Here is a 12,701-nt window from a genome sequence, read left to right as displayed (position 1 = left end):
CACACACACACACATACCCAAAAACAATTCTGTAACTTGTCTGAATATGACTTATACTTTTTGAAATACAAATAACTATCTGCAGCAAATGGAGCTTATACCTTTCTTTCCCAGTGGGGGGAAAAAAACGTATGTTTTATGGGAGGTACCACACAAGGGTTCCACATCTTTTTAAATATTATTTCCTTAAAATAATAGTTTAAGAAACCACCATAGAATCTTATATTTTAAAAAAAGGGGGGTGGGGGTGGGGGTGGGGAGAACACTACTATGAAAACATGTTGTGTTTTACATTGACCATAGCTTATACTGAGAGTGATAGTTTATCTAGCACCAGCTGCAGAAAAAAATATAGCAAGAGCCCCAGAGAAGACAAATAAGACAGACGGTTAAAAGTAAGAGGGGCAGAGTAATGTCCAATGGTTGCAGTGTATGGTAGGAAGAGTTTAAATATCTATCAAAAAGGTTTAAGATAACATCTACAAAAATAAAAATTTAGAGCATGTCTAAATAGCTACCTTTTACTGAGCAGTTTCTATGTAGTAATAAACTCTTCAATATATCATTTTATTTATTCTTCATAACAACCCTAAGGGAGATAGTATGGTTATCTTATAGATGAGGAAACCATTTATTTTGAGTGCTTTAGACTTTCCCAATGTCACAAACTAACAAACAACAAAGCTTGAATTTGAAATATATCTACATGAATTGACTTGAAAATTCATGGTCATCAAAATTATGCTAGACTGATGATTCTCTAGGAAAAAAGACTCTAGTGAAGACCCAATCAAGTAACTGCTTCTTATATATTACAAAACAGATGTCACTGTTATGTAGAAAATTTTGTTACTCTCTTGCTTCAAAACCTCCATTAATTCATATGGCCTACAAGATAAGTCAGTTAGTAACTGTACTTAGCGATCATTTTCCTCTTTTATCTGGCCCCAGAATACTTATTTATTTAGTATGATTCCTACTGTTCAAAAAACTCCCTTCTCTAGCTAGGCTGATATTCTACGTTCCCCTAAATCTACCTTCTCTATCACTGATCATGCTGTCCATTCTACCAAATGTCTGCATTAGGCTTCCTGTCTTGCACTTCCATCTCCGTTAAAATGAATCCTGTTCCAAGTTTTACCTCCTTCATGAGACTTCTTTAACCATTTCAATCTTTACTGACTTCTTTCTTTGTCTTTACTATGTATTTTTTTGATTACATAAATCAAGATATTTCAAGAAAATTGTTTTTATATGAGTTCTTCTAGAATATAACAAACTTCTTGGGGGGAAAAAGGACTTATACTTTTATCAACTTTTAAAACTATTAAGCAACTAGCAGGATGTTGTGAATGGGAAAACCACAGAATTTAAATAACTGTTAAATGAATCAAGTCAGTGAGATATTTCCAAGGCCAGACATTAAAAAAAATTAGGGGTAAGCCTAAGCATAAAATTTCCATTTAAATACTTCCTTTTGGGGGAAAAACCAAGTATCAAAAGTCAGTGGAACACCAAGAGCTCTCTAGCCCCTACTTCTCTGATCTGGGCTATGTCTATCACAACTACAATGCAGATGCTCTCATTTATGGTGGTATGGGGGTGTGGGTGCGTTCTACTTCCATATCTAGTGTTTCATAATAATTCTTACATAACATCTCTCTTAAGATCAAGTTTAATTATCATTGCAAAAATTAAAAAAAAAAACAAAAAAACCCCAAATTTTTATCTTTAACAAATAGCAACAGTTTGCTGGGCTGTTTCTGGAAGTCAATTTTATTTTTTTTCCTTTAGTAAAATTAATAGGGGTGTAACAATTTTTAATACCAGAAAGGAAAGGAAACAAATCAGAAGAACTCTGGGACAGAACCATTTACATAACTACACTAATAAATCCTGGACCAGGTTAAATTCCCATTTCCTCTGTAAGAATGTTATCATTTTAAATTGCTCTAAAGTGATATATCTGAAGTGAGAGTAAAGAAAAAGTTTTTTTCTACCCACCCAAATAATACTAACACAAAATTCTGTCTATTTCCTTCTGTAAACTATTAGCAGTATCATCTTAGAACCCTGGGGGGAAAATGTGCTTATAAGACATATTACTACCAACAAGATTTTTAAACATTTGTCAGTGGCTCACTTATGGCAAATATTTAATTTAATTCCAAATATAACATTTGGCTAGTAACAACCAAACAACCAGCTAATTATTTATTTTTTAAATCCTCACCCGAGGATATTTTTCCATCGATTTTCAGAGAGAGTGGAAGAGAAAGGGAAAGACAGAAATACTGATGTGAGAGAAACACATCGATTGTTGCCTCCTGCAGGTGCCCCAACCTGGGCCCTGGCCGGGGAGAAGCCTGCAATTGAGGTACATGCGCTTGATCAGAATCAAATCCGGGACTCTTAGGCCCCAACTAATTGTTTACCTTAGCTGACTAAGGGCTAAATTTCACCCTCCATCACATTGTCTTATCTTGGTTGTGAAGCAACTCCAAACTCCATAGGACAATACAAAAATTTAGAAGAAAAAAAAGACATCTCTGCTACACTCCACTATCTAAACTATTAGTAACATATCCTGGGCAATCAACTGAGTTGTTTTTAGTAAACCAGGTATGTTGAGCAACAACTATCTTAGGGATATTCTGAAACTATAGCCAATAAATTTATATAAATCAGTGATGGAAAAATTGTGGATCAAAATGGACTCAAACGGGGAAATGAACTTTCTCATTGAAGGACTACGGAATGATAAATATACGGATCTGATAAAGTCCAGACACATTCATTAACTATATAATGTAAGACTCTTCTCTGTTCAACACTTTAGGCAATATTTAGTCCAGGTAATAAGAAAATACTCAGGTTTGCTCCACCCATTTTTTCCCCTTTAACCAGCAATTCACAGCACAATATCTAATGTTCAATAAGGTAGTTCCATGTCTATATTCTATGACAGACACTGTAGTATTAATAACCTTATTTCTAACCTTTGATCAGTTTATTATAACCCAGAACTTCAGACAGAATCATTCCTTCAGTTCTAGGATGATTCTACTCTATTCTAGTGAAAATGTCTCACTACAATGAACTTTTAAAATACAGTAAGATAAACGTAAAGCATAATTTTGAACAGGCACATTCTGCTTCAAATCTCTAATGATTTTAAATTAGTGCTTTTTGTATTATTCCTCCATTACCATTAAAAGCAAAGAGGACTGTTATCCCTGGAAAATACTGGATTAATAAGGCAGACTAAACCCAGATGAATGATATCAGTCATGTACAATTTTCAGGTAAAAAATAATTTTTATATCCTCTATGAAGCAACCAATCTGAAAACTGTAGGTGTTAATGGCCAGAAGCCAAAATCCAAGGCAAGATGATTTCAAAATCATGCTAAAAGTTCAATGTCATATTTCATTATATAACTAGTTTTTATATGAATTTGATCATAATTTTACATTTTAATGGAAACATTTTTTAAAAACGTTTGTAATTACCCTCCAAAGTAACAATACTAAAGAAATCATAACTCAAATGACAAAAAAACAAACCCAGAACTATAAAAAGCACCTTTAAGAATCAATTATTCGTTTTTTTTTTCTTCCTTCTTCTCAGGCAGCTAAAAGACAGAAGAATATGCAGAGTTCCCTCCTACTTCCTCTCTTTTCCCCCTACCCCTTTACTTCAAACTTAACTGCAGCCAAGCAAGATCAGGAAATCTAAAAGGCAGAAGCAAAAACTCATTTGTGTGCAAATGGAATGAAAAAATAGAATTAACAATACCATGGTATGCTGCTTCAGTTGTTTAATTGATATGCATCCATTATACTGTCCATAACATATTGGTTTGATTTTTCTGTTTATTCAACTTTCTTTCCAAACTATTAAAAACTGTAATCTATGATGGCTGTATTGCAATCTTCCAACTACAGGTCACTTAAGAAAAACCTGACTATATCAACTAACTTAATACATGCCGTCTGATATTCAATGCATTGAGATCATTCAGAGAGGTTAGTGTAGGACTCATACTGGTAACCTAAAAGTGAAAATATCTGTATTAATTCCAAGTCCTCTGTTTCCTAAACTGGTGACCTCAAAGTGAAAATATCTGTATTAATTCCAAGTCATCTGTTTCCTAACCATTATCTTACAATATGTTATCATTGTGATATACTAAAAAATAGGCACTAACCCAGAAAAAAAATAGGTCTATGAAACTATTAAAGAAACTAAAGGAAGCATATTACTACAGAATAAAATGCTGAGAACTCGCCCGCCAGTGTGGCTCAATGGTCGATCACTGACCTATGAACCAGAAGGTCACATTTTGATTCCTGGTCAGGGCATATGCGCAGGTTATGGGGTTGATCCAGTGTGGGGCATACAAGAGGCAGCTGATGAATAATTCTCTCTCAGTATTATTGTTTCTATCTCTTGCTCCCTCTCTGAAATCAATAAAAATATATTAAAAAAATAAAAATGCTAAGAACTCAAGTAGAAAGATGACAGATGGAAATTCCCACTACAAAAAACATTTAATTAGATTCACAGCACAGCATTATTTGTGGGAATTTTAAATACACTACTTATGTATGCTCATCATTGTATACACAAAGGCCATTTCCAAAGATGACTTTTCCTCATCACACTAAGTCTATAAAGGACAATTAACCAGATTCAGAAGAAACTGCCTCATCAGCCAATCAATGATTCTCTCTCATCATTGATGTTTCTCTCTCTCCCTCCCTCTCCCTTCCTCTCTGAAATCAATAAAAATATTTTTTTTAAAAAAAGGAGGAAATTGCCTCATGAAATTTAAAGATGAAAAAAACAAGGAGACCATTTAAAAACTTGTTCAATTTTCCCAAACCCGTTTGACTTACACAGGTTACCCTAAGATTAAGATATGTCAAGACACTATTTACAAAATCTATGCCAGTAACAGCTGCCATGTTTAAGATGCCAAGGAATTTAATGTACTGTTTGGACAACTGGTTGGGAAATGCATTCTGGGATAAAGCTATTCTAATTATATTAGCTCTAAAATTGCTTCCTTTACCTAGAATATGTCTATATTTTCCAAATTCATTTAAACATTTTTTAAGAACTACTAAGCCATCTTAGGTCTCTGCAGTAAATTTTCAATCAAAACATTATAGCAAGAGTTTACTATGTACATATGTTTTTAATCCAATTAAAAATACTAAATATAAAAATTAAAACACACACAAAAAGCTCAATAGCAAACCATCTATTACTTCTAAAACTAATAAGAAATTCTAAAGATATGCTGGATCCTAAATCAAGTGTTCTTACGCCTTCCAATTTCTAAGAACTGCAGTTACATAATTCCTGAAACACAAATGGTTAAAATGTCAAGTGAATCACTTTACTTCTGGAAGAAATAGCATCCTTGTAGGACAGAGGTCGACTTATCTATACTAGCATAGCAATATAAGTAGCTTAGTAATAAATATAATCATACAGTTTACCAAAACAAATAGTACTCTTATGCCTTTATTTATTATTATTTTTGTTCCTCTTCACCTGAGCATATTTTTCCCATTGATTTTTAGAGAGAGAGGGAGGGAGGGAGGAAGAGAGGGAAGGTGAAAGAGAGGGAGGGGAAGTGAGAAAAGGGGGGGGGGGAGAGAGAGAGAGAGAGAGAGAGAGAGAGAGAGAGAGATTGATTGAGATTGATTGAGATCGATTGGTGCTGGGGATTGAATCTGCAACCCAGGTATGTGCCCTTGACCAGGAAGTGAACCTAAGACCTGTTCGATGTTCAGGCCGACACTTTCCACTGAACAACACCGGCCAGGGCATGTGTCTTTATTTTTAATAAAACGATAGAATTATCAGACTCTAAAACAGCTTTAAAAATGAAAAAAAAAAATACCACACCCACAAACCTATGAAATGTTAGCACATTCTTTTAATCATTATAACTTTTAATATACATACTGTAGAGTATTAGGCCATCTGGCAAAGGGTCTAGCTTTTTAAAGTAATTTCTACATAATGATTTCACTTCTCTAAATCAAATCCAAGCTGAAACTTCCAGAGTGCTTGCTAATCAGAAACCACAGATTTTTACCTAGACTTGCCTAGTCTAATTCCCACTAAAATAAATAAAACAAATTATAGTTAAGGCATATAGTAAGCTAAATGGCATTCACAATTAAAAACAAAATAAAACCCAAGGGAAAAGCTCTAACACCTCCACTATTAAACTGGGACTTGCTATGAATTTTTGGCTACACACAAAGTGCAAAAGGTAACAGGACAAAAATGAGGCCTTTTATTAATGAAGTAATGTGAAAAGACCAAAACACATCTATGTAGAGTTTAAAATAGGAAGTGATATTTGACTAAGGTAACTATCTCATTTTAGTAGATCTAATAGAAGTTGCAAATAACTAATTCCCTAAGTATTATAACTCCACACACAACAAATCACTGCTCATTAACTCAAGCTCATGTTCTTCCCATAGAAACAATGCCTCTAACATTTTATTATTGAAAAAAACAGTATTCTGAAATAAATTAGGAGTACAGACTTTCAGCCCCATTAAAAAAAAAGTCAAACTAGTTCACTTATCCTTTTTCTCAATGCAATTACTACATTGTTTTATACATATAAGAAAAGCCTACAAAATACACAGATTAAATTTAACCTAAAATCCAAATATACAGAAACAAACTTCTGTAAAATTTTTACTTCTACCGTAAAAAAACTGTTAGCATGTCATAGAAAATTTAACATTTAGCTTACACGACTTTTAATGAGTTTCTTCATGATTTAACTCTAAAAGCCTACTAGAAAACGTTTTCCCAATTAAATGTATTCGTATTTTAATTAATCACAATCTAAATGAATATGCCCACTTAAAAATAAAATGAACTATTATGCTAAACTGCTATGTATGCATATAGTAAATACTAATTTCATAACATTAATTCACCCAATTCTTTTAGAGCTGGAGAAAAAGATAATATATACTAATATCTAATGAGTTATTTTCTAACAATGATTATTTTGCATAGCAGAGACTTTTTTTGCTCATTTGTATATTCCCAGTGACAGAATGCTGCCTGACTCATAATAAATTCTCAGTACATATTGGTTGGTTGAATAAATTAATCATTTACCCTATAATCAAAATGTATTGAATTCTGTGCACACTTACATGTTAGCTAAAATTGAGTATTTAAAAGAATATCTGAATATCAGTGAAGTTTAATTTAGAGCTAACTTTCAAAAGAAACGTAAAATTTCTTACCTGGTAGGGCTGAAAGGCACTATCTTCGGCTAAAAAATCCAGTTGTTTATCTACAAGGAATTCTACTGCAGTGATTGAACGGGGTACATGCTTTTCAACCAGGGGTTTGAATATCTGGTAAGAGATAAAAAAATTTTCTAATGGTTATTTTCTGGGTTTTACCCTAAAAACATGAAGGGTATATAGATACATTATAATACATTATAATGTATTATTGTCATTATAATGGTTTTAGGATATCAATTAAAATTAGTTTCCATATTATAATCTAGGGTAATGTTTTTATTCCTACAATAGATTTTGTATTTATTAAAAAGGAATGACGTAGATTTACAAAAGATGATGAAAAAATTTTAATATATTAAGCCGCAGTTTTTTTATGGGGTATAATGAAACATAATGTGTATAAAAAATTCTGCTAAGATTAAAAAAGGAGAAATTGCTTCTGAAAAAGTAAACTGGGTAAAAATATTTATCCCATCTCATTTAAAAATTTTTGAGTATTATTCTTTATAAAAGAGAGTAGTTACCATTTACACGCATAATTTTTTTCCCAGCTCACTTACATCAAGGATTTGCAATGATCAGGATGCATCTGGTCTTTTAACTCCGCCCTGTGTACTACCCACTCCCCGCCCCTGTCCCTACCCAAAGCACAAATAAAAATCCAGCCGCTTCAGTAAGAGCCACATGGGGGAGGGGAACAGGAAAAGAAGAGAGATGTAAGAAGTATTACACAAAACCCACCTTTCAGTCAAGTCTTTCCAGATCGCCACTACTTAAAAAGGGGGAAGGGGCCCAGGGTGAGGGATGGGGGGAGGAGCATTCATGTTCATTTGATTAAAGACTCATCTTTTACATAAAGGATTTCACTCATACCTTGACGTGGGGGAGGGAGTGAGAAAGGCAGGAAACGAAGAGGAAGGAAATAAAGGTATTATGCATGCATTTTTTAAAATGACTATAACACTCGCCTTTGAAGTGGAAGCAGTTAGAGTAGAAACCAAGAGTCTTATATCCATGATACTGTTCTAAAACTTACAAACCATGGCTTTACTATAATAGAATCTAAGTTTGGGAAATGGCATTAACAACCAACTCAGTTTTTAAATTACTTTTATCAAGGATAAAATTTTCTTGCTTACAAGGCAACCGTGAGACTGTTTCTATGTAAACTAAAGCTTTTGGCACAGACAGTAAAAATCCCCTGGAGATCCAAAAGCCATAGTGTTTTCCCCCATTTCTTATAATGTCTTAAATATAACATCTTGGCAATCACAATAAACACTCCGAGGAAAAACTTTTCAAGATCCTTAGCTCAAAATGGCTTTTAAGGAGTTAATTTCTATATTTATAAAATTCCTTTTAAAAGCATTGAGGAGCCTAACAAATATGTAATACGAGAATAAGCATTTAAAGCATGCCTTATTTCTACACTATCCACACCGTGAATTTAAAAGCAATATCCTCTTTCCTAAATTAAATCATGATATTCTTACATTCCCACTTAAATGTTCAGTATTTATGTTTAAAAAATAGAATCACAGTAAGATTCTCCCTCCCCTGTCCTAGGGCTGACCTTTTAAGGAAATGTACTACATATATATCAAAACTATTTTTATATGGGTTAGAATTACATTTCAAAACAGACATTCCCCCATTATTTAGCTATCTCCTGCTACTACTGTTGCCATCTAACACTTTCATTTACCAAGACTAAATCCCTAAAATTATCATTTCATAAAGTCCTATTCATAATTTTACCCAAGAAATGACTAAAGCTTGTAACCAAAGAGTATTTATTTTATTTAGACTCTAAAATGTCTACAGTATATGACTGATTGACATGAAATACGTAACACTTTCATATTTTATCTTTGTTTAGTTTTTAGTCAACTAGAAAACACTGGAACCTTCCACAGAACTTTTAATCTTTGAACTTTAGCAAATGCTCTATTTCTTTTCAAATAGTACCAAGTCAGGTCACCGCATGAAGGTTAACAAAAAGGTCTACAAAAGGTATTATCTAAATGACTAAGGATACAATTCAATTAAGTAGGATTTGAAAAAAAAAAAAAAGCAAACTTCTTCTGAGTGCCTTTTTCTTACGCAAATAATACAGGTGGTTTGCATTTCCTATGCGACTAAGTAATTTTATAATATGAAAAACATTCTTGTGAAGAGAATCTCTCAGAACTCTTGTTTTTTAAGGTATATCAAGAGTTCTAAGGGTACATTTCAACAGGCCAACTTATAATTTAAATTACTGAGTTATGAAAAAAGCTTAGTTTCTAGACCAAAATTAAAAAGAATTTCTCATTTTATGGTAGCATTTAGCTACCAGCAATGTTAAAAAAGTACTTTTATAATGTTCTATTTCTGATATAGGAATACTTGCAATCATGTACAAATGGAGGTCAAAAGTATGCCATGTGTCTTAAATAGCGAATAGGGCCACAACTTGCAAATTTTAAATGTGCACTTATATTTAAACTACAAATATGTTCCCACCAAGTACCGATAAATATTTTTACATTTTTAAAAGAAATATTTCAATATATATTAAACAAGAAACCCTGAAAATCTGTGACTGTCCCTACTATATGGAAAATTAAACACAATATATAAAGCTAAGTAGTTAAAACATATACTAATTTTTTAAAGTGGTAAATCAACGATGTATCTGTTATAGCCTAATCAAACATTTAGAAAACATCATTAACTTAGACATAAAAAAATGAATCCTACTGCTTTTATGAATCTGTACTAAATATTTCACGGGTATAGGTGCACTGGAATGTAAAGAAACTAGAACTCATGCATAACTAAGTAATTCAAGACTCTAAAGATATATCATTCTATGAGGAACTTCCATAGCCTAAGGGGAAGCAATGAGTTACCATCAGATGAAAGTCACAGTAGAATATAGCCCTAATAAAAAACAATCTGTTATTCCATCTGATAAAAGCCTTCGAAAATCCAAATTAATTTAAAATTTAAGATTCATAGTTAAACAATATTTTTTCAATTTTGTCATTGAATTAAGAGGTCTTTTTAAGGTACTCTGTCAGTGTTAACAATACTTTAAAGAATAGTCTGCAGCCAAAATAAATAACTTAGTTGAGAGCCTGCATTTCTAGTAGGGCCTACCACGCTATAGGAAGAATGCTTAGAACAACTGTATCCTGTTTGGGGCTCCATGCTGCACCACATTCCATTCACATGAGGAAGAGGCAAACAGATGAGCCCTCCTCGAAAAATCATTTTTAAAACAAATCTGCTATACCTCTCCAACATAACTCAGCTGGTCAAACAACCCATGTTAAAGCTCACTATTTAACATTTAACTGGAAATTCATGGAGTTTATGTCTGCAGTCCGAGTGTTTAACAATCGCCGGTTAACATTTAATTTCTTTTTCAAGTACAAAACTTGGGCTCATTAACTACAAAAATCTGATATAAATCTTGCTAAAGAATATACTGAAACAGAAAACAATCTAAGCAACATTTTAGGGAAAAAAAAAAAAAGCGGGGGCGGGGGTGGGGGGGAGGCCTGGAGTGACTTGAAAGAACAAAGTCCAAATTCCCACCCAAGCAGGTCTATTGAAAAACACGATACTGTTAGCAAACAAGTTGGGGGTGGGGATGGGAGTACATCACACACGAAAAAACCTCAGAAAACACCCCCCACTCACTTAAAACATTATATTCTAAAAAACATAATCTGAAACATTTTTCTGTAAACAAGCTCGTTTTTAAAATAATCTTTTTACAGTGTTATGAATTTACCCACACAATAAACTACTTTCTGAGCAAATGAAATAGTTTAAAATTCTTAAAACTAAGAACACTAAGGCTAGATCTATAAAAGGCAGTGACCTTAATTCCTAAGACCGAGAAGCAAAACCAAATGTAAATTAAGACAAAAGAAAAAGGAAGCAGAAAAATACAAACCGTACTTTGTTCTTGATAATTTTAAAATATCTTTAAATCTCAGAAATCCACGACCCGGCTTTAAAGGTCAAGAAGTACAGCTGGTATTTCCATTTTGTTCTTGAGCAGTATTTTTTATCTAGCCTAAATACTATTTCAGTCTTCAAAAAAAAAAAAAAAAAAAAAGACAACACAACACAAACTCACAGGCAAATGGCTCTCAAACCAAGCATTTCTGAAATCACTTGCAACGTCGTCATTGTACAGGAGGAAAAGCCAAGACCACAAAACGAAGCAGAGGCTGTAACCTAACAAATCTCCGACGAGCAAATGACGATTTTCTGTCTGCTCCGGCTCAACCCCGGCAGTGATGAGGATTACAACTCGCTCTTTGTCATCAGCAGTGTGGTGTTAACGACTAAGAAATCCTGCAGCTGAAGCACTACTGCATCCTCCGATCTGGGTCAGGATAATTTCTCCTGAGGTCGCTTACATAACCAGTAAGATACTCCAAATAGAGAGAACAGCTATCCACCAGCTAGAGAAAGCCTTTCCCACTGTACTGTCTGCGTGGAAACAAACTGCAGTAGCTTCCAACAGTGCAGACACCCAAATGAGAACGACTACTTGGCTCAGGGCACACAGAGAAGGGAAGAGGCGGTGCTCTGTAAACTGTAACTAATCCCCGTCACAGGTGCTGATGGAGTCACTTCCAGCGCGAGTCACATTACTGGTGATTACTCATTTGGCTGCGGCCATAGAGACTGGCTCATAATTTTAACAACAGACAAAGACAGACTAGTGGCTAGACTGAAAGCTCAAGTTTACTGTCTCCTTCATAAAGCAAATGCAAATACAAAGTTTTTGCTTTCCAGATTTAACAAGGTGAGAAAGTGCAGAAAACAAATACTATATAAATCTCTCTCAAGTTGACAACAATTAAGCATAACTTTAAATCATCAAAAATACGTTCAGTGTTTTCAAGTAAAGGATTTATTATTAGTATAAGCATTTTTTCTTAAAAATATACTAATATAAACAACCTAAAGAAAAAAGTTTAAAATAGTCTAAGTGAAATCAAATGACATAACCAACAACCTCAGAGGCGCTTTACTCAAAAGAAAAACCTGGTAATATTAATTTTGGCAGATTTTAAAAAATACTCCTGGAACATTTTCATTCTTTATAAAAACGATTTAATATAATTTAGTTATAAATAAACTCTACAATTTGACAAAAGTTTAATGACATAAGTTTAACTAAAATGTATTTTCTGATGTTATCTAATATGTACTTTTTTAAAATTTATTTTTATTGCCGAAACCGGTTTGGTTCAGTGGATAGAGCGTCGGCCTGTGGACTGAAGGGTCCCGGGTTCGATTCCGGCAAGGGCATGTACCTGGGTTGCGGGCACATCCCCAGTGGGAGATGTGCAGGAGGCAGCTGATCGATGTTTCTCTCTCATA

General features: G+C 33.6%; 1 protein-coding gene across 1 annotated transcript in view; it reads right to left on the bottom strand.

Moving 5' to 3' along the window:
- JMJD1C (jumonji domain containing 1C) overlaps positions 1-12,701 on the bottom strand; it is a gene marked incomplete at its 5' end in the record, with an annotated part of 215,247 nt that overhangs the window by 78,427 nt on the left and 124,119 nt on the right. Inside the window, one exon of the mRNA XM_081104872.1 lies at positions 7,302-7,415. Within this exon, the coding sequence (XP_080960998.1) occupies positions 7,302-7,415 (114 nt within the window). The remainder of the gene's footprint in view (positions 1-7,301; positions 7,416-12,701) is intronic.

Source organism: Myotis nattereri (genome assembly GCF_964212035.1).
Source record: "Myotis nattereri genome assembly, chromosome: 13".
In the NCBI taxonomy this organism is placed as follows: Eukaryota; Metazoa; Chordata; class Mammalia; order Chiroptera; family Vespertilionidae; genus Myotis; species Myotis nattereri.
This window is presented reverse-complemented; position numbering and strand designations above follow the sequence as displayed.